This window comes from Mauremys reevesii, linkage group 11 (assembly GCF_016161935.1).
Source record: "Mauremys reevesii isolate NIE-2019 linkage group 11, ASM1616193v1, whole genome shotgun sequence".
Taxonomy (NCBI): Eukaryota; Metazoa; Chordata; order Testudines; family Geoemydidae; genus Mauremys; species Mauremys reevesii.
This window is the reverse complement of record NC_052633.1, coordinates 16,156,032-16,178,602: the sequence shown is the minus strand read 5'-3', so window position 1 is coordinate 16,178,602 and position 22,571 is coordinate 16,156,032. Positions and strand designations below refer to the sequence as shown.

Here is a 22,571-nt window from a genome sequence, read left to right as displayed (position 1 = left end):
CTTGTTTGTTTTCTGAGCCTGAATTTGGGTTTAATCCGGGTCACTGATTTCCGTGGAACTACGTGTGTTAGGCCGGTGAGACAGATTGGACCCTATCACTTAAGTGCCTGATCCAAAGACTTCTATGGACTTTAATGGGCTTTGGGTCGGGGCCTTAAACACTGAAGGACAGTTGGGAACCTAACTTCCATTCGGCTACTTTGAACATCCCACCCCAATGAAGAGAAGCGTTTACAACATGGAAACATGTACTGCTTTGGAAACGGTCACTGTTGGCCTAAAGGAACCAACTATGGCTCCCCAGTCAGTGACTCCCCAGTACTCCCTGGGTCTCAGGAGGTACTGCCATGCTCGGTAGTTTGGCTGTCCACAGAAAATCCAGTTTCCTTCAAAAACATGACAGGACTGGATGTCCCTGGGATGAAATTCGTCACAGAGAGAAGGATAGTCACAGAAGGAGTCCGTCATCCTGCCTCCCACATCATTCCTTTCATAGACTTGTATCCTTCTGGGAAGACAAACACAAACACAGGTTTATAGCACAGAAGCAGCAGCTCTACAGTATATGATCATAGGTTGCTTGCTGCTTTATTGACATTAATGATACATAAATGAATGACGACTTGTGTTCAATTAGCAGAAAAAGGGCCTGATTCACCATGGCTCCGCCAGTTTTACACAACTCCAATGATTTCAGTCGTGTTCCAGTGGTGGAAGGATAATGTAAGCAGTGGGGAATCAAGCCTAGGGTGTGTAAATTATACCCAGATTTAGCAAGTGAAGGATGAAAGCAAGTGGTAAGTGACAGCTGGGTTGCCATACGGATCATATGCACCAGCATTGCCAGCGTTACTGTTCTCCAGTAAATAGGGCACAAGAGTGGTGCTCAGGAGAGCTGGGTTCTGTTCTTGACTCTGCCACTAACCTGCAAGGTGGCCATGGGCAAGTTGCCATATGACTCTGTGCCTCTGTTTCCCCTCCCCCCTTTGTCTCTTTAGATTGTAAGCTCCACTTCAGGCCTGACTCTCACTATGTATTTGTACAGGGTCTAGCTGCATAGTGGGACCCTCACCGGTTAGGGCCTTATAGATCAAAATGTATTTTGTTGAGGGCATCTGTTTTTCAAAGTTTATTAATTTCATTTTGGGGGGGTTATTTTTAGCAATTTTTGAGTTTTATCTGGTTGTCCAAAAAGGCTTTTATCTTTGTATCCACTGTAATGAGGAATGTATATTATATCTATTGTTCATTACAGTAATGAATAATCTCTTTGTAATGTTCCCTAGTGAGCTGGAATGTAGTACTTTTCTGAACAGCACTACATTAAAGCGCACTGGGGACTCTTTAGTGCACACCAGCCGGGTCTACATGATCCAATTAAAGTGCAACACGCTGGTGCGCTATAGAAATTACACCCCTCCATAGTCTGCATTACTGCTCCATGGAGGCAAGCCCTTAGATACAAGTAAACCTTTCTGGTGTTTTTCCAGTGTTTACTGGATAAAAGTCTATTTCATTTTTTTATTGCGAGTGTTTTATCAGCATTTATTGGTTAAAACCGAAAATCAGAAGCCCTAATTATATTCTTGCCTCAGCACTCGGATGTCTATAAGCAGATGGGCGTTAACTTATCAACTAGTAATTCTGCTTTTCATAAGGAATAGTGAATACCTATTCTCTCAAAAATACCCAGAATTGCGCTCTCACCTAACAACCTCCTCCTTATATGTCTGAAAGAAAAATATATATTCATGATCTCTCTAGGAGAAAACCCAACACCTTGAAATAAGAATATACCCCGAGATTTTAAATATTTCACCTTCATTTTTCCCTCTTCCATACTGCTCTTAGTTTCTTTCTACCTCTGCTAATCATTTTTAGTTTAACTCTGTAACTGTGTAAAGCATTTTGGGATACAATGTGTATGAAAGATACAGTACAAAATCAAAGTCTGACCATACTCCCATTGGAATCAATGGTAAAAACTCTGATGGTCTTCAATGATTGAAGGATCAGACCCCGAGTTAGTATTTTAGGCTTGGATTCTGCAAACAGTAAGGCCTACACACACAGACCTTCCAACCATCCCGCGTTTTGCAGGCGTGTTCTGCTTTAATCTCTCCCCAACCTCCTGTCCCAGTTGAAGTGAACATTTCCTGCATTTTGGGACAGATGTGGGGAGTAGTTGGCCCGGACGCCTCTCTGTCTCCATCTACAGAGGAGTATACGGGCCAAACCTGAGTGGCAGTGCATCCTGCTTTAGTCTCTCGAAATGTTGGGAAGTATGCAGGCAGGTTCCTTACTGGTATAACTATGGCAGGTTAGTGGGGTGATTTTATTTTTTACCAATATAGTTTTACTGGTGCAACCACGAGTGTAGACAGTAATACTGGTACAAAGGTGCTTTATATCAGTTCAGCCTATTCCCCTTTTTGTGGCTTTAAGCACCTTTATACCAGTATACCTGCCTCTGCAGGAGCTGTGCAGGTTGTACTGCTTTAACTATATCCTTGTACAACTTTCTTGCATAGACAACGCCTTACTCACATCAGTAACCTTCACCTTGGCATTTGCAGGACTAGAGCTTCAGGTTCCAACTGAGCACACTTGCTTCAGTCCAGCAAAGCATGTAAGCATGTGTTTAGGCATTTAAACACCTTTACAAATCTATTTGGGCTTCTGTTTCCCATCCCCCCCTTTGGCTGGCCCTTTATCCTGATTGTAAATTCTTTGTGGCAAGGACTGTCTCTTACAGCACCAAGCACAATAGATCCCTCGCTTTGTTTGATGGTTCTAGTGCTACTCTAATATAAATAATAATAATCGTCGCCCATAGAAATGACAGTGAACTTACAGGTGTGATTATGCAACAGGACTTGACGGAGTCATTGAACCCCATCCATTGCTGGTAATTTGGATATTCCCCCTTTTTCAGGAAGTACTGATGTCCTATGTAATGGGGGCGCTCGTAGATCATCCAGCAGCCACTTTCCACCTGGATTGAGTTGCAGCGGTTAAGGTGAGCGTGCATATCCGGCTGGTCGGCAGTGGCCGCATACGAGCGGCCCTGGAAGTCTCTGTCCTCGTAGAATATGATCTGTGTTGAAATAACAAAGCAAGTGTAATAACACTGTAAAGCATTTGTGTAAAAAATTGGCTTTGATCTTCTGGCTCCCATAAGATGTGATCCAAAACCCATCGAAATCAATGGAAAGGCTTCCATTGTCCTCTGTGGGATTTGGATCAGGCCTGGAAAACCAGGATTAAAACTGAAGCACTGAGATATGTTTTCTTATCAGGGCACAGCTAGTAAGTGTGATTGGTTCAGCAGATGATGAGCATAGCAGATGTCTTCAGATCTGACCCTAAGGATTCAAATGAGCTGAATTTCTCCAGCGCTTCGAGTTGGCCAGGTGGAGATTGTGTGCTACACCTCTCGGAGTCCAAGAAGAGAAGGAGCATGAGCCACTTTTGCACTCCTGGGGTGTTTGGCTGGATGGCATTCTGAAACAGTGTAGCTTAGGCAGGTGAGGAACCGCTTTAAGCTAGTGAACAGGAGTGGCTAACAGGGGAGATTGATGAGGGAGTTCTCCAGGTGAAGGAGGAGCGATTATGTGACCCTTGGGGTAAGTTTGTTGTCTGTAGTGTCTGTGTTTGTGGTGTGTTTGCTGCTTGACTGAAATATACTAGGTGCTCTGTTTGTTTGGGGGACCGTGCGGTGAGCTTTGATCCCTAAGCCCTTTAATACCCATCAACCCTTTACCAGGGGGCGGGGCTACTCAGGAAAACCAGGGCTTTAAAAAGCCCGCTCCTAAGCGACCAGAGGAGCTAGCGACCAGGAGCGGCTAACAGGGGAGTTTTGTGAGCTGGAGTGTGTGCGTGGGGGGGTGGGGCTACATACATTTAACATTCTTTAAACTTAAAGCCAAAAGCACCTCCCGATAAAAACAAAACATCAACAAAGGACGGAGCTGCAGGAGTAAAAAGAGAATGCAGGCAGAAGTCCAGCAACAGAGTGGGGGCTATCCAGTTTATTGCACCCAATGCAGCATGTATGATTAGCTGGCCTATGGGCAGGTGGTTATGTGTGCATTCAGTGCCAGGAGCTCCTGGCCCATAGAGATCATGTACGGGCTCTGGAGACCGGAGTGGCTGAGCTGGAGAAGCTAAGGGAGACAGAGAGGTACATAGATGAGATTTTCTGGGACACAGTAGAATGGTCCCACACTTGGTCTGATAGCCTCTGTGCTGTTGAGGAGGATGAAAGTTTCAGGGAAGGAAAATATCCAACTGGAACAGCGGGAAATGATCCCATAGTTAGGACACTCCTTCCAGATGATGTTGTGGTATCTCCTCGTTAATACTTCAGTCACTTGAATAGCCTTATGCTGGTAGCAGCAACTTCCAAGTAGGAGTTAAACGTAGTTTTTTTGTGACATTGGTTGATACGTAAAAAAAATAAAATAAGGAGAATATTCAGAGACATTCCCATTTTGCAGTGTGCAAATTGCAGCACCTTAAAATAACATGACTTCAAAGAATGGTGTGTGTGATTGTGAAATATAACTCTCTTTAAAAAGTCAGAAAATAAAACACCAACCGTACAGAAAAAATATAAAATAAAGTTTCTGTACATATCAAATATTTTTGTATTTGACTGTTATTAAGCACATAAGATTTTAATATTTCCTTTTTAATCTAGTTATCGCACACTTCTGTGTATGTTTTTATTTCTTTCTGTTAATCTATTACTAGGCTGACATACTCTGTATAGGTACACACACACATAGAATAACATAATAGTACACTGTATTTCAACACAGTAGTCACTCATTTTTTTCTTACCTTTGCCATGTTAGCCAGAGCTTAGCTGCGAGATCACAATACTCTGGAAGGTTCAACAGTCCTTTATATAGACAACACAGTGCTGGCTCCACATGAATTGGACAAAAGGGAATTTTTTTGTCCAGTAAAGAGAATTCTTCAATCTTTTTTCCCTCATCATCAACATTATTCATTGTAAAGAATTGTTATGGCCTTTTGTTTACTGGGTGCCAAGTGTATTGTTACTGTAAATAACGAAGGGATCAGGTTAATGAGTATGTCAGTCAATATTGCCATTATTTCACTGATGGGAACATGTTCAAGAGAAAATGCTGGTAAACTGCTGCTGCAGGATTGTTTCATAACCTTTATTCTCAATCTCTTGTTGTTCCCTGAGGCAAAGACTTTTTAAAATTTCCATGGGCCCTCTGACATTGAAAAGCAGCCCTGGCATTATGCTAATAAAATGCCCATTGACTTCAATAGGATTTGGATATTGGGGAAAAATGTTTTCCCTTAGATTTTGTGGGCTATACTGTATTTATGGTGGTACATTATTCATACTTAAAAAAACCTGTGTGTAGTAATGGATGCTTAAATCAACTGGGTATTCACAACTGAGGGCGAAAATTTAAACACTTGAAGTTCCACAGGCAGGGGGATTGTAGAAGTTCAAGAATAAATACCACTCACCTAGAAAAGCAAAGAGACTTTATCTGCCACTGGATAGAAAATAGTCCCATTTATTCTGACCTTTTAAGAGTTCATATATATTACCGCAGAAATGTAGCACTTTGTATATAATTTTCTGTGCACAGAAAAAGTTGGTCCCAGTTGAGCACAGAATTTCCTGGTAGGTTTTCACTGTGCATGTTCGTGTTTCATAAGAACATAAGAACGGCCGTACGGGTCAGACCAAAGGTCCATCCAGCCCAGTATCCTGTCTTCCGACAGTGGCCAATGCCAGGTGCCCCAGAGGGAATGAACAGAACAAGGAATCATCAAGTGACCCATCCCCTGTCGCCCATTCCCAGCTTCTGGCAAACAGAAGCTGGGAATGTCCACCCTGGGGACACCATCCCTAAACTGGGTTGGTTGGGATTGGTCACATGGTTTGATTCTGGTTGTTTGATTGGCATCATACACCATTATTATTACTCCTTTTCCATCTTTGTAAAGGGGTAGCACTTAAAGGTGTGCAGGGCGATCAGCAGAAGCCACCTTGGCAGTTTCTCAGTGGGACAGGCTGGAGTTAAGGTGTTCCGTGAGCGAGTTTAAAAAATCCCATCCTGCACTGGGATCCACTGGCAAGGACACCGGTTCCCATTCCATGTCCCACTGAAGTTAATGGGACTCAGGGGGCTGTGTCCCCAAGTCTGGATACCAAATCTGTGTTCTGTGCTTTTCCATTCAGACTAGTGACTGTACCTGCTAGTGTTAATAGAACTGGACTGATACCAAGTTCCTGAGAACCCATAAGCTACCAGTTGTATTTGGTTACTTGCTCCTTGAAAGGGAAGCACAGGCAGCTCAGGGCCAAAGCTGCCCTATTATTCCAGGCTGTCTCACTGACCCTGTGGCACATATGGCAATTTCCTTTAATATCCTGGACACACCGGACTGAATTAAGGTTAAGTATTTTATGTGTTATTGTGAGGTTGTATGTAATGCTTTGAGCGGGGAGATGTGACTAATGTAAACCCTGGGAAGTGTTATGTGCTTCAAAGCCTATTTAAAACAATGTGTCGGACGACCCAAGTTAAGTGGGGTTCCTAGGAAATCCCTGGGAAGAGGTGAATACAAATTACCTTCTTTGGCTATGCAAAGACACAGACTTTTGACGCTTCACCCGAAGGAAGGGACCATTGTCTGGCTGCGTACCTATCCAAGCTGTATAAAGGAGTGACTCACAGATGCCTGGGGGGGTATTTGTTCTGAGCTAACAGCTGTTCTGAACTTGTGACCAGAGAGAAACCCCTTGGTGGGGTTTGAAGGATGGATTGCCTGCCAGAGCCCTTGTTGGAAATGGGGTGATCCCTTATTGGCATAAGTGTCAGTTCTTTTCTCTGCAAGGCTTTCAGCTTCAGGACAGATGTGCTTGCTCAGGAAGGGCTGTGTGGTACTGTATATCTATGGGCAGTTATGGGCTGCTGAGGCAGTCTGGCTTGCTGGGGAACTCACAGCATAGGTAAAGAACTGTGCAGCCTGGAAAAACTTCTATCAGAAGGGAGAAAGACACCTGTGTCTACCCAAGAGAGGGGATGGCTGAAGAGCTGGGAGCCTAGAGTGTCTGCCCTTGCTGGACCAGAAGGGAGAAATACAGGCGCAGTTGCACTAAGCTGCAACAGACCCTTTTTTCTCTCCCTTTCCCTCCACTCAGACCATCAACCTTCAGTTGGGCCTACACATAGTCTCATCACTTATGGTACAAGAGCATTCTCATCTACAGCTGCTGCTGCATGGGATGCTCCTCTTGCATCTTTCCACCTCACGTGCTCTCTCATTTCAAATCCCACCTAAAACCGACGTGTTCTCATTTGCCAATGCCTTGTCATTGCTTTCTCCTTGTGCTATCTTCTTTTGAACTCTACATTCGCATTATGTCCCGTACCTGTAATGCAGTCTCAGAGACGGGGCCAGATCCTCAGCTCGTGTATGCTGGCGTAGCTCCAGTGATTTCACCAGTGTACCGCAGCTGAGCACCGAGCCACCAGTCTGCATGTGAAGGATGCTCTACAAAATAAATGGTTTTACATGTTTCTTAGTGGAACTATAGTCCTGACTCCATCCAGTGGTATTGGAGCACCAAGACCTTGCAGGTCCTCCCCCAGCCAAGTAATTGCAGTTCGTCAATGTACTTATCTGGGCAAAGGTTTGCAGGCTTGTGCCTTTATTGCCTAACATCTGGAGTTTCTGAAGAAGAGCTGAAGATTTTAAAAATGGTATGTACTCTATTGTCTTCTCTGGGATCACGTTTCCTTTGTGAAATCTCCCTGTTCCTAGGGTTTCACTGCTTATGCAATGGAGCAGGAATGTGCTTCTGCATGCCTGGAACTTGGTGGCTTGCCCCTTGGAGGGCTAGAGACCTGGGGCCAGCCAGCCCTAGTTACTCAGGAAGCACACCTGAGCAGGGATCAGCTGATTTGCCTGCAGGAAGCTACCAAGAGAGTATTCCCAGGGAGAGCAGAGGCTGCTGGGTGTGAGGAGGATCTAGCAGAGAAACCTGGAACATGAGGAGTGAGGCGTGGACAGGAAAGGCCTGGGAGTGACCTGGTAAGGTGGTAAGTGGATGGATGCAAGACCTTCATTTTTAATGTGTGTTAATTTCATAACCCTGAGCCCAAGCAGGGGTGTGGATGAACACATGCGGTTGTGAGTTACTAAAGAGACTCCTTGGAGTGGGAAATGGAAGCAGGGGGCTGCTTGCAGGGTTGCCATGAGGCTTTGTGGGACATGGTCCCCGGATGACAGTGCAGATTCATTTAAATTCATAAGCCAGTTTGGGTTCTGGGTGTGTTTCCTTTCTGCACATGTTTGAGGTCAACTTTTGCTAGCAAAATTATTTTTGGAAAAGTACATTGTATGTTCAAATAACGCTGAATTGTTGTTGTAAGAGGGTCAGCAGCTTCCTGAGCGCCCCTCATGGCCAGAGGTTGCTTGGTAGCACCTGGCCTCAATTTCCTCTTTGTCAGAGCCCCTTAAGAACTCTGCGCAGTCACTCGGCCAATCACAGCCTTCTTGAGGTCTGGGGGTTTTCTTAATTAACACACAGTTCCCAAAACAAACGCAAAAAAAAAATCTTCCACCCGGCCTTAAGCTGGGCACAGTCCTTCCTGCCTTAGGCACGGTCCTATCCTGCTCTCGGGGCCTTCGCCCAAAGGAAAAACAAAACCTTCAGCTGGATCTTCCCAGCCCCCAGACCCTTCCCCAGGAACCGCTGCAGGAGCCCCTCTCTGCCTGCGGCTTCACTTGGCAGTTCTTTTTCTAGCTCAGCCCTTGCTGAATTTGGCCTCTAACTCTTTGTAGCCTAGGTGCCGCCCTGTCCCTTAACAGGCTCAACTAGGAGTGCCTGCTATTTTTATTTTCTTTATTGGTCTTATTTTAATCACATTCCAGATGAATGTCATGTACGCCCCACAGAATGTGTCCTCTGGGAAGCAAGGAAAGGGTTAACCTCTTCTGTGCCGTATTGCAGGGATCTGCCGGGGAGCAGGGTAAAGTCAGCTATGCAGGTGAGCGGGGAATCGGCATGTTAACCTTAGGAGCAAGAGACAGGATCTAAATGAATTTAGCGAGGCCCCAACAGGCTCTGGGTGGGTCTCTCCCACTAGTCAGGAAGTATCCGCGCCCTATGGAATTCCATTCATCCCAATGGCATTAGGAGCTGAGGTTAGTGTGGCAGTTGAGTGCTTCAGACCCTGGTAGGGATGATGTGCAATGGGACAAAACGTGTAAATGATGCTGGAGGCCATTAGAGACATATTATCAATTGAATAGTACAACGAATGTGTCATGGTCTGTTAGGACTCTGGGGACCTGGTGTTCCACTACGTTACCCTGCTTTCATACCAGCGTTAAGTCCACTGATGTCACGATACTCCAGTGATGAGGGGAGAATCATGCTGAAGACAAATCACATAAGTAATACATTTGGCCTTTTGTCTACTATGATATTGAAGACTCGGTTTTCAACAGACAGAGCCTGAGGTAGCTACACTATGAACTTGTACAACTACAATGGTACAGACGTGTGCCATGATTGTAAATTGAGTAACTATGCATACAAACAAATACTTGGCTGCCCAGGGACCTGCTGGTGCATGCTACGCCACACTCTGTGCAACACAATATTGGTGCAGTAAGGTCCACAGTTTTTGGACTGAGGTACTCAGTCTCTACCTGCCGAATGATTGCTCTACAAAGTCAGCGTATGTGTACTGGGATTGGCGGGCTACTTCTGATGACAAGCAAAGGAGGAGCCGCCTTATTTTTATTCTAATTGAGGATTTCAGGAACACCAAACACTTTGGGTCAAACTGTTGGTGAGCTCAGTTAATTGTTACATGCAAAATAACATTAAAAATGCTACAAAGTTTGGGGCCAGATTTTCAGCGGGTCAAAACTGAGCAAATGTCCATGCATTTGTATGTACCCACTTTGCACACACAATCATGCTATGTATGTGTGCACAATTGTAGAACTATTTGCACACACAAATATACCTAAGCAATAAGAATATCCATGCCACAATATCATACCACTCAGTCTACTGCTGGGTAATAAAACATATTTATATTTTTGTACACACACACACACACACACACACACACTTTCTTTCCTACTGTGGCAACCTCATTCTCATTCCCCAAATCAAGACTTTTTCAGTCGCTCCTTTAAACAAACCATAAACCTCACATGTACAGGTCTCGGAAGGAGATGCATGCCCTTAAGGAGAGCAGAATACTGAAGATTAAATGTGCTGTGTCAATCTGAAAGAATTTTGCCCCAAACTTATTTTCAGAGCGAGAGACAGACTGTCTATTTCCGATACCGACTCTCTGCACACTTTGTAGTTACATGCGATCTCTTCAAGGATCTCAATGCATTTACAAACACGAATGAGTACAGCCCATCAACACTCTTCATGGAGCTGAGAATTACTGTTGATGGAGAAACCAAACTCAGAGTACTCCGCTTGCCCTTGGTCACAGGGGCAGCCTATGACACATCTGGGGAGAGAACCAGAATGCATCCGACGAAGTGGGTATTCACCCACGAAAGCTCATGCTCCAAAACGTCTGTTAGTCTATAAGGTGCCACAGGACTCTTTGCTGCTTTTATAGTGTTGTAATTTACTGTTTCTTGTAAATTATACACAGCATGCTGTGTGGCTGAGGTGACTGCTATATGCAGACATAATTACATTAATTATAACTCATTTGCAATAGAATTTTCTCAGTCAGAGCAGGGATAGCGTGCTGTTACTAATCCAGAATGGCACACTTCTTTCTTTCCATAATGACTGCCTGGCTATTGAGGATTTGGGCCAGATCCTCAACTGGTATAGATTAGCATGGCTCTATTGAAACCAATGGAATTATGCTGATTGAAACCATCTATGGATCTGGTTAAGAACATCAGAACGGCCTACTGGGTCAACCAAATGTCCATCTAGCCCAGCATCCTGTCTTCCGATGGTGGCCAATGCCAGGTGCTTCAGAGAGAATGAACAGAACAGGGAATCATCAAGTGATCCATCCCCTGTCGCCCATTCCCAGCTTCTGGCTAGGGACACCAAGCAAACTTAAATCAGACTCTATGGCTTGGTGCCTCTTTTAATTCAAGTTTACTTAAATTAGTCTAGCAAACGTGACATCGAAAAAGGAATTTGGAGTTTGTCAATGGTTTATTTAAAACATCATCTTCTAGTGTAAATCCACCATCCGTCGTAAAGAGCCAACTTTGGCATTCACAGCCCCCCAGTCAAGGAACCTTCTGTACTCCCCGCATTTCAGCAAGTTTTGTCATCGTCCTCTGAAGTTCGGCAGCTCATACAAGATCCAAGAGCCACCCAGAACATTGAGGGAGTGGATCTCAGGAGGATGGATGCAACCCTGAACTGAGGGACAATCATCTGTGAGCTCCAACATTTGGCCTTGAAGGTCCTCTCTTTCGAAGATGTGGGATCCGGTGTTCTGAGATGGCAAAGGGACCACAGAGAAGGAAAGACTGAAATACCTCTAACTTTCGAAAACCAGACAGATCTTCTACTGATTAAATCTGGCTGCAATTAAAGAAACATACACAGAGAGATACTATTTTTTCCTATCTGTTTGCTGAGAGGAAAGGTGGCATTGTGGTTAAAGTACTAGACTGGGATGAGGAAGATGTGGGTTCAGCGCTCACCACTATCATGGTCTTCCTATGACCTTGGGCAAGCCACTTGCATTCTGTGCCACACTTCTGCAAGTGTAAAATGAGGATGATATGACCTTTCTCCTACCCTCCGTCAGTCTTCCCTGTTTCCATGGTGAGCTCTTCAGGGCAGTTTTGTCTCTTACTATGTTTGTATAGCACCTAGCATAGGCACCGATTCCATGGGTGCTCTGGGGCTGGAGCACCCACCAAAAAAAAATAGTGGGTGCTCAGCACCCACCGGCAGCCCCATGGATCAGCTCCTCCCCTGACTCCCCAACCCTTTCTCCTGCCGGCAGGCCCCACCAATCAGCTCCTAACCCTCCCTCCCAGAGCTCCCACCTGCCATGATCAGCTGTTCAGTGGTGTGCAGGAGGTGTTGTGGGGAGGAGGAGGAGGCACTGAGTGGAGTCATCCACTTTCAGAAGTCAGGATATTCTCCCCTTTTTAAGAAAGTACTGTTGTCCCAAGTAATTGGGGCACCCATATAAGTCGTCCCCCTGCCATTTTCTACCTGGCTGAAATTGCTTTGTTTGAAGTAGGGTTGCAGATCCAGGTGATCAGTGCTACATTTGTAACAATGGCCCGGGAAGCTCCTGTCTTGGAAGAAGACAAGCCACAATGTAAATATTTATAAAACCTCACCCAAATGCATGCATTAGATCATAATATTGGCATATCTGGGCTTGCATGCCTGCTGCTCTGCTTACCTTTTCCATTTTCACTAGCTTGTAGAGGTGACAGCTCGGAGCCATGAACAAATACAGAGATATCTTTTCTCTACAGCAGACCTAATGCTGCAGCTGCAAGAATAACACAAAAGGGGCATTTTCTGATGAGTAAGGGGATTTCATGTTGTCTCTTTATCATGAGGAATGGCATTTACTGCATGTAGCATATTGCATTCATCATCTTTGCTACATTTGTGTTATTCTTGGTGCCCTGAGTGCTAATGAACAGTTCATTATATACCTTGAAGACAATGGTGGCAGAGTGTAAATTGATGTGTGCCAATCAACACCAGCTGAGGATCTGGTCCAGAATATTAAACAGACACTTATCTTCTTTAGATAAAATTGTCCTCAATTGTATTTGCCAGTGAGATCGAACAGCATATTTACCCCACATGTGCATTCTATCCCATCTACCCGCCACTGTTGAACTTAGCCCACAGACTTCCATGGAGTTACACTTATTTACACCACGTCTAAATTTGACCCGTAATCAATCACTATGCCTCTTTCATGAAAACAAAATGTTTCTTACTCCTTTTGTTATAAAGAGATGACAAAATATTAAATCAGTTACTGTAGGAAAATGACTGATTTCCTAAAGGCATGCAAAAGAAACAACATCAGATGTGTCTCATAATACATGCTGCAATGCTACCCTACATATTGGAACATATCCTGACTCCACAAGACAGTAACAGAAAGGAATTTCTGTCAGTGTATCATGTACCATAGCTCAGCTATGTGAGGGAGGGAAGGAGGGAGGAATAGTAGAGATCAAAAGACATATTCCAGTAGACTTTGCACTGACTTCACGTTGAAGGGTTACATGTTTCCCTGCACCTTCTGAAAAGTTCACCATTTATTGGGCTGATTGTGCTATTAACATAGCTACTTCAAATATTTGAGCAGTTGAACCAACTGGGTCTTATCTGATATATTTTGCTTTGACTTCAAATTATGGGTTACTTGCTAATACTGAAACTCAGCAGTGTTAGTCCTGGCAAACTCTCTTCTTTTGAGAGGTCATCTAGTCTAGTCCCCTGCACTCATGGCAGGACTAAGTATTATCTAGACTCCAGGGTTTTAGCCTTTGGCCAAACCTTTGCTTACAGATCTTAATGAGAGTTAGATAACCTTGAAAGATCTGACATCCTGTCCTCTTTTGTAACTAGGGCTCTGCCCCAGAGCATTTGGATCATTGTGTCATTCTTTGGGGTTTATTTTGTTTATGGCTTTCTGATGACAAACCCCTTTATTCCTGAATAGGAGTTTGGCCAATGGCTATAGAGATCATGATTAGTGAAAGAAGGCCGAAGTGGCTTGGCCATGTGTAGATGTCAAAAAATTGTATTCCTAAACAAGCCTTTGACTGGATGGCACTTAGTGGAAGGCAGAAAACAGGAGGACAACAGACCATGTATATGAAAAGCATTGAGAAAAACGTTACTGTCCTGAAAACAGACTATAATAGAGTAAGACATGTGGCATTAGACAGAGGGAGGCAGAAATGCTGGGTTGCATGATGTGTCATGAGGCAGGAGAGCAACTAATATAAATAATTAGGGGTTATTTTGTACTAAGTATCTCAACCCCTTTGGATGGCTTGGGCTTGTTTTTGTTTTCATGCTGAAAAGGTTGCCAGGTTAGCTGTTGCTCTTCTTTGGAAGAGTGCGACAAGTAGCACCCTTGCAGGGCTTTCTTGTGCTCTCACCACACTTATACAACAATATAACTCCCCTGCCTCCAGTAGACTTACTCCTGACTTAGCGGTAGGACTGAGAACAGAAGGGGGCAATCAACACTGCAGTATCTATTGCTTAAGAGAGTGCGCTCAAATAATGGCTGGGTGATGGGGTGTCTACCCCACTCCAGACCTGAGTAAGTATAAAGGGACAATTAATGCTGAGACAGGCTGCACCTGGAGCAGAATTAGGGCAGATAACGTCTGATGGAAGAAGGCCAGCTGGGCAGGAACAGGCTGCGCTGGTATAAAACCAGGAAGTGGTGCACAAGGAGGGGGCTACAGGAAGGAACTCTAGTTACTCCCTAGAGAGGAGGGGACTTGGTAAGAGAGAAGGAGGTGCTCTACGGAGACAGTAAGTCCTGGGATCCTGCTTTGGACTGTAGGACTTGAACTTGAGAGAGGGTGAAGTAGCCACAGGGAGCAGAGGAGGCTCCAATAGTAACCCAGGGATGGGCCAGAACACAGTGAAAGGAAGGTAGGAAGAAGCCTAGGAGACCAGCAATAGAGTCTGGGATAACAAAGACCATGGTTGCTAGTTATAGAGTGGCTGGTCTGGAACCCAGAGTGGCAGGCAGGCCTAGGTTCTCCTACCAGCCAGGGGGAAGTGGCACAGGATTGCAGGAGACACCAACTGGACAGCTGATCTGGAGCAGGGTGACCAGGTGTCCTGTTTTTAAAGGGACATTCCTGTATTTAAGTCTTCCTGCAGGTGTCCTGACCTTTTCTTTAAAATGTACAAATTGTCCATATTTTCTGTCTCCCCCCAATCAATACTGGTGGGTCCTGCTGCTGGCCAGATCCCTGCTCAGCAGCTCACCACTCACGAGTGGTGGGTGGGGGTGGATGGGTCCAGTGGCTTATGATGGGGGTGGGTGTGCAAGGTTGGTGGCAGGACAAAGCTGCAGTGCATGGGGCCAGCCACTCCCCCTCCTGGTCCGACAGCGCAGCTCCTGTTGCGTGTTGGCTCTCGGCCAGGAGGGCCTCGCCCCTTGTCCTGTTTCCAGCCAGCACTGGCTGTGCACTGTGAGCTGTGGTGGCTGGCGAGTGCTGGCAGTGGCTGGTTACGTGTCTCCTCTGCTGCCCACCTGTTGACCCTTTACATGCTCCCTCTCTCTGCTTGGCCCCTTTACCTGCCTCTCCCAGCCCTGCTGCTCCTCCACATCCTCCCTGTTGGGACGCATCCTGCTCCAGCGCTGTGCAGAGAACCAGCACTTGGTCAGAGCGCTCAGCTCACCAACAGCTTGGTCGGCAGGCTCCTTTCTTCCCTCGCTGCGTCTGGCTGGGCCAGTGCCCCAGGGTGCTGGCCAGGAGGAGCCAAGCCCTGTGTGTGCTGAAGCCCCGCACAGCCCTGGCAGGGGGTAGCCGCTCCGCCCCTCAGCTAAGCTCTGGGGTGGTGGTGTGGGGGGAAGTGATTTCCAGCCTGTTCATGCCCTGACTCTGCAGACTTCCTCTTCACCTGCTCCCCTCTCCCACCCTGGGTCCTGCCCCCAGGGATCGTGGGGCTGCTCCATCCACTGGGCACCCTGCCCTGCTGAGCCCCCTCTCTGGCTGGGTTTGCTGAAACCCCTGCAGTAAGGTTCATGGTCCCTGGTGCACAATGCATCTGTGGGGCTTAACCCCTTCCTGCCTGCGCTGTAGCCGGGGGACAAGAGGTGGGCGGGTTATGTCAGTGGCCAGCAGCAGCCTGGAAGTGTTAGCTGCCTTTTGACACTGTGAGCAGGAAGGGGCAGGAGCTGCTTCCAGAAACGGAGGAAAATAGGTGTGGAAAAGATGAGCTCTGCGAAGACTTGGGCCAGGTCATCCCTTCCCCAGCACCTCCTGCCTTGTGGCTGGAAGCAGCTCCCGTCCCTTCCTTCCTGCACAGCGCTGAAAGACTGCTGCTGGCCGCATTCTGGTGTGAACCCTGGCAGAAACTGGGGTGGGCGAGCGAGGGGAATGTGCCCCCTCCACCACCTGTTGCCTTGGGAAGATGTGGTGCCAGGTACCAGGAGAGGGGGGCCCAGCCAGGCATGGAGGGCGGAGAGCACCGGGCAGGGAGGGTCGGTCTGTTGATCACCGCCCTGTTGAGAGAGGAGTGTGTGTGTGTGTGTCTCTGTCACCTCTCCTTGTTGTGTAGGTGTGTGTGTCACCTCTCCCTGTGGGAACCCTAAAGCCTTAAAGATAAGAAGGTAAATAAAGACTCCAGCTACACAGAATTTCTTTTTAACAGGGGGTTCAGTCAACTTGATGTTAATTTGAACGTTGGTACTACATAGTTCTGACTGATTGCTGTTGAACTGGCTTGAATGTGAGTAATTTTACCAGGTGTCCCATCTTCAGCATAGGGAAATACGATCACCTCGTCTGGAGGGACATTGATGCCGTGGAAGGAGGCGGGGGACCATAGTGACATTGCAGAAGGGCCAAGTGATGAGGAGAGAGAGAGCGGGCTCACAGCGTGAGTACTGCACCGGGTGGGAGCTGATCCCCAGATGTCGCCATAAAGAGGTGCCCCCACTGCTGAGTGAACCCCAGGACAGGCTCCAAGCAAGCACAGCACTTAAGCACATGCTTAACTTTCTCTATGGGACTATCCATGAACTTCAGTTAAGCACGCACTTAAGTGCTTTGCTGGATCAGAGCCTCACGCTGTCCCCCAGAGGCCATGCCGATTGCTTCCAGAATGCCAGCGGGTTTTGGGCAGTCTGTCTAGAGATTTCTATTGAATTCGTCTCCCATGTGACTGTACAACATAGTGCCAACAGGCCACTGGAGATGATACTGTCTAGCACTTTTTACTGGAGGCCTGCTACAATGCTGAGCTTCTCTCACTGACAAAGGAGCTTGTGTCTCGGATCTATGTGCAGACGCTCAGCTCGGCCTCACCTTTGGCGTCTCCATAAGGGGACTGTACTGTAGCCGTGGAGGGCAGGCTAGAACTGAATGTCTCATTGCCTTTGCTCTTTTCCTCTGTATTTAATCTTGTCCCTCTCACACCTTCATAATCATCTATACAGATTAGTCTTTCCAGAACGGTGACCCTTCATCCCTGCTCATGAAGAGCCAAGGATCAGGATGCATCTCGCTGTATGTAACGGTCTCTTTGGATCCAAAGTACATCTGCTGCTGGTGTGGCTGGCGGGTGCTGCATGGCTCCCCCTCCACCAGCCTGGCAAACGCTCTGTATGGTCCCCACCAAAAGAGACAGGAACAACAGCATGGGGCCCTCCCCTCCCCCAGGAATGGGAGCAAAGGCCCTCCACCCTCAGGGACAATGGGGGGTTCTTTGTCCCTCCCACCCTGAGATACAAGGGTAGAGGTTGTGGAGCTCCAAAAACTCTCCCCCAGGCTCCAGGGCATCTGCTTGGTTGGGTGGACTGGGCCTGCAGCATTTCTATTCCTGCCTCCCACAGTCCTCTGCTGGGCTGGCGCTGGTGGCTCCTGCAGTTGACATCACATTGAGGTGCATTGTTTAAATCTAGTGTTTCAGGATGGCTGCAGACTTAGGCAGACGTCTTTGCATTGGTTCCACCCAAGTCATACTTTCAAGCTTTGCTTTACATCCCTCTGGGCCAGAAACCTCAGGTTTGGGTACAAACAGGAGGTTCCAGTGTAATCAGATAATTCCAGGAGCTGGGACCCTCGACCCAGGCCTGTAGTGCCGATGGCTAGTTAATCCAGCCCTGCACTGGATCGGTGCTCAGGTAACTCTCTGGCCTGAGGCTCAGACCCTGGCTTGGTGGAGAGCTGTGACTGGCACTGCCCCTCAGCTGGGAGGGGACTGTGGCTGATTCCTGCCATCAGCTGGGCACCCAGTTCTGCCTGCTCCATGCCTGGTGGCTGAGGGGGCTCCGGCTGCTGCTCCCTGGTGATACTTCCAGGGCCCCCTCAGCCCTAGCTCCAAATCTCTGGTAAAAGGGGAGGCTGGAGGACTATGATCTAGACTGTAGCTGATGGTTACAGTCCTCCCACTGCCTCTCTATGGTCCAAGTCCTGCATGTTTCACTCTATGGTTCAGCTCCTACTACATGTCCTGCACACTGCGTTTTGGGTAAGGTCGGCACAGCCGTGGAGGTGATTGGGATGGAGCCTGGTGCCCCTGTACTCCCTTGTGCGTCTGCCTAGGCCGGAGCCCTGTGTTTGGCGTTGGGCACTTTGTGTTGGAAGTAGCTATGCAATGCTGGGGGAGGGCAGGGAAAGATGAGGGACAACTTTTGGTTCAGAAGATGATACCGTAGCCCAAGAACACAGGACAAGCTTCGATGTTCCCCTTAGTACACTTACAACAGCACGCTGAGAGCACAATGGTTGTTAAAGCATTTTATTCATTGAGACCCTTCCAGGCAAAAGGCGTCTTGATTCAGTAGAGATCAGTGGCACGTCTCAAAGAGCTGACTCTGCCACTCATAGCGCCCCACTCGCTGAATCTCCGGTACTGCCCTGGCCTCAGCAGGTATTGGCGGCCTCTGTAATTCGGCAATTCGTAAAGGATCCAGTGCCCCTCCAGCACAGAACAAGAGAGCATCTCTGGGGAGCGTAGCTGGTCCATGACTTGCGGAGAGTCCTCAGTTAACTCTACCATGTTGCCTCTGTGATCCTCCTTGTCATAGATCTTTATCCTGTAGGTGCCCCTGTGCTGTGACAGAAAATGAGACAGGGTAATAGAGTGACCACAGCAGGCTGGCTGCCTGTGGTCCTCGGCCCTTAAAGCTGCATCTGCTCCCCACAGGAGGGGAATCCTTGAATGCTGCAAAGGCAGCACATCCACCCATTTGACTCAGACCTACGCGAGCCGTGACTCCCACCCTTGCTGCAGGGAGCATGTCTGGGGCGGGGAGGAGGGAGCCCATCCAGGTGCAAGAAGGGGTGGGGCAGAATGTACAATGCTGGCCAATCCTCAGTGGTCTCCTAGGCTACGCCAAGTTCTGCTGGGGGCTATTTCAGACTTCAGCGGCCCCAGAATCAAGGAGACCAAGAAGTGACTTTGTTCTAAAGCGTTACAGAAAATATTGGGGCCCCATTCTCCCCTCACACTGGTGTAACTCTGTGGGCATCAGGGAGTTACTCCTTATTTTACACCAGTGTGAGGGGAGTGGGCCCAGTGTATCTCCAAATCCCCAGAAGTTACGGAAACATTTTCCCTTCTTAACTCAAAGTATTTTGTCATTTACTGTCCACAGACTTAATCAAAGGAGAGCTGCATCCAGGCCCGGAAATGGCACTGGAAGGTTTCCTAGCGTATCCCTGGAATGTCCCCCTCAGCTATCCTGGAGGGACGACCACTAGTAGGAAGAAAGTAGTTCTCATTTTCAGTACTTGGTAGCTAAGCTGAAAATGATCAAATAAGAACCTTATGACCAGAGCCGGCTCCAGTGTTTTTGCTGCCCCAAGCGGCGGGGGGAAAATAAAAAGCTGCGATATGCGGCAGCTCCACCGCCGCCACTTCGTTCTTCAGCAGCAATTCGGCAGCCGGTCCTTCCGTCCGAGAGGGACTGAGGAATCCACCCCTGAAGAGTCGGACATGCCGCCCCTCTCCGTTGGCCGCCCCAAGCACCTACTTGTTGCGCTGGTGCCTGGAGTTGGCCCTGCTTATGACAGTGGCTTGGGCAATGTTACCATTTTTGGAATTAAAAAAAAAAAGAAGCAAAATTGAACTCACAGGTGGGATCATCCGGCAGGACTTAATGGAGGTGCTGAAACCCTCAGACTGCATGTCAGGATAATCCCCCCGTTTCAGAAAGAACTGCTGTCCCTGGAAGTTGGGACGTTCATAGAGCATGAAGCAGCCACTTTCCACGCGGACGGAGTTACAGCGGCTGAGGTGACTTTGAAAATCTGGCCGGTCACTGCTGCACTCAACGGAGCGGCCCTGGAAGTTTCTGTCCTCGAAAAGGGTGATCTAGTGCAAGAAACAAACAGAGTTTTCAGTGACATCCTATACAGTGTGACTGCGTCCTGGCATTCCAATTTCTCTCAATCCAGCACACTAAGCCTGAAGTGTCTGGGCCTTACATTTTACTCATAGTGATGATAAATTGATATACTCCTGTGACTTCAGTGGAATTGATCCTCATTTACACAAGTGTAAGCGAAAGCAGAATTGGGCTCTGAGAGATTAATATACAGGGATTAATAGAGGCCATAGGTCCCCTGGCTCTGCATTCTTGATTCTCCTCTCCTACTGGTATAGGCCAGGAATAACTCCTTTGACATCAACAAACTAACTCTGTTGTAAATGAGAGGAGAGTCAGGTCCCTGGCTTCAGCCTGGCATACCAAACAATCCTGTCCAGACAGGTTTCTCTTACCTTTCCCATCGTAGCTGGATTCAGGCTGCAAGCCATATCACTGCAGCTGGGCAACTGCCTTTTTATACCTCATAACCAGTGCTAAGTGTGCACACGTTAACAAAAGTCTTTTCTCTGTTCATAGAGCCAGCTCGTGACACGGGGGTCTCATTCACTCTTTGTACTAGTGTCCATTGGTTTTGTGTAGTTAGGAACAGGTTATATTCCTGTTGTTACCAGTGACCAGTTCTGGGCCCTGGATCTGTCAGCACAGCCATTTTTACATTGAAGACAACATAGTTCAGGAGAAGAGAGAAACTTCTGGCCGAGTGACAGAGGGGACTGGATATCGATGCCATCACAATCCTTTTGTATAGAGTCTCTGCAGTTGCATTGTTATTAGTGAATGCAGAAGTGCACTGTACAATAAAGACAGCAGAGGGTTCAAACAACAAAGTAGAAAGTAAGTAGGGAGATAAAAACAGAAGTGTGTATGTCAAAAATAATGTCAAAAGGGCTTAGGTACACATCACGCATGTTTTAGCTATTTGGTAGCTTTGGGGTCAGCAGTTGTGACGGTGCTGCCCTTGGGAACCAGCTGAGGTCATTCAATCAGGGTGAACTGCAAACAGAACGGGGCAAACAAACCCCAGAAGCTGGTGGATATTCCAATACTTAAGATTTACCAAGCCAGCACAAAACAACTTCTATATTACCTCACTGGTTACTCAGATGTCCAAACAGTGCAGTTCCCTTAAAGTACCCAGCCTCAGGCCTCCATCCAGACACATATGTCAGATATGATGATGATTACTGAAAATCTTATCTCATTATATAAAAGAAAAGCCCCAGACCCAGGTCAAATGATAACTTAGATCTTACCCAGAATACATGCTTATAGCCAATTCTTATTAACTAAGCTAAAATTTATTTAAAAAGAAAAGAGAGTGTTGGTTAAAAGATCAATATACGTACAGACTTCAGTTCAATTTTTGAGGTTCAAATACATAGCAGAGATGAGCTTGTAGTTGCCAAAAGTCCTTTTAGAAATAGTCTATAGGTTATAGTCCAATGTCCATATTCAGGGTGGCTCCAGTCAATGACTGGGGATCTGAATCCTTAAGGTTTCCCCCTCTTGAAACCCAAAGCAGATCTGAGATGAAGAAGGATCGTGTCCCAAGGTTCTTATACATTTCCAGCAGCCTTTTGGCCTGAGAAAACAATAGGCTTAACTCTCCTTCTCCCAAACATCCTGGCAATTAGCACGGGGTAATTTATCCATTAAACCGTTCAGATACAGGTTACCATAACGTTCAAAGAGACATATAGACAATAATACTATTTCACTCAAGTGTTTTCCTAAATGTTAATACTCCTTTTTTGATCAAAGCTATAGCAATAGACAAGACTTGTTTGCTTACATCACAAGACCTGAGCAAGCATCTACCCTTCTACCTCTAACAATGCAGACTTGTATTTCAAAGCTCTATTCATTTACGTATCTTCCTAACCAGTTTCTGAAGTTCGGCCATGGGTCAGGTCAGTCTGTGAGTTAATTAACTCTTTCTGGCCTTGTCATCTTTCAATGAGATATTATATTACACACATAATGTCACAGCAGTATAGAGAGTGGAATGGCCTCCTGAGAGACCAGCATGAGATGAGCAACTGTTCAGTAGGTGTGCAGCAGCTATCCCCATATGCAGCCACACAGAGCTGTTCGGAGTCCCCAGGTGTGGTCATTGGCCGCACTCCTTACCACCTCACATCTGAAATGGTTGAGCTTGTACCATGGATAGCGTGGCAGCCCGAAGCCTGGCAGTCTGAGTGACGAGAGAAATTTCTTAGAGAGAGAGAAGCTCGTTCCCATTCTGCTTGCCACAGTGTGACAGTGCCCTACCCAGGGAGGAGGGATAGCTCAGTGGTTTGAGCATTGGTCTGCTAAACCCAGGGTTGTGAGCTCAATCCTTGAGGGGGCCATTTAGGGATTTAATGGGGGATTGGTCCTGCTTTGAGCAGGGGGTTGGACTAGATGATCTCCTGAGGTCCCTTCTAGCCCTAATATTCTGTAACCTCAACCATGCTGATG

The 22,571-nt window shown here is 46.9% G+C and overlaps 2 protein-coding genes, 1 long non-coding RNA gene and 1 pseudogene across 3 annotated transcripts; 1 reads left to right on the top strand and 3 right to left on the bottom strand.

Annotated features, from left to right (window-relative positions):
- Nucleotides 1-343: 343 nt before the first annotated feature.
- Nucleotides 344-4,875, bottom strand: LOC120374754 (gamma-crystallin B-like). Its single transcript, XM_039494898.1, has 3 exons — nt 4,846-4,875; nt 2,855-3,097; nt 344-508 (listed from the first exon to the last, which is right to left on the bottom strand). Exons 1-3 carry the CDS (start codon nt 4,852-4,854, stop codon nt 491-493), a joined length of 270 nt encoding a protein of 89 aa, XP_039350832.1. The 5' UTR covers nt 4,855-4,875; the 3' UTR covers nt 344-490.
- Nucleotides 4,876-11,249: 6,374 nt separating this feature from the next.
- On the bottom strand, nt 11,250-12,355 carry LOC120374519 (annotated as a pseudogene).
- A 2,135-nt stretch (nt 12,356-14,490) lies between these two features.
- On the top strand, nt 14,491-19,862 carry LOC120374711. Its single transcript, XR_005586217.1, has 3 exons — nt 14,491-14,569; nt 16,537-16,654; nt 19,377-19,862. It is a non-coding gene; the product is annotated as an uncharacterized LOC120374711 (long non-coding RNA).
- On the bottom strand, nt 18,508-20,539 carry LOC120374710 (gamma-crystallin B-like). The gene is made up of 3 exons (XM_039494801.1): nt 20,504-20,539; nt 19,856-20,095; nt 18,508-18,832 (listed from the first exon to the last, which is right to left on the bottom strand). The coding sequence occupies exons 1-3, from the start codon at nt 20,537-20,539 to the stop codon at nt 18,557-18,559; spliced, it is 552 nt and encodes a 183-aa protein (XP_039350735.1). The 3' UTR covers nt 18,508-18,556.
- Between the last annotated feature and the right edge of the window lie 2,032 nt (nt 20,540-22,571).

Excerpts from the sequence above, each read along its gene's own strand:
- LOC120374710 (XM_039494801.1), bottom strand. The coding sequence starts at position 20,539 with ATGGCTTGCAGCCTGAATCCAGCTACGATGGGAAAG. Across the intron at positions 20,096-20,503 it reads ATCCAGCTACGATGGGAAAG|ATCACCCTTTTCGAGGACAG; the intron begins GTAAGAGAAACC and ends TTCTTGCACTAG. Across the intron at positions 18,833-19,855 it reads CCTGCCGGATGATCCCACCT|CACAGGGGCACCTACAGGAT; the intron begins GTGAGTTCAATT and ends TTTCTGTCACAG.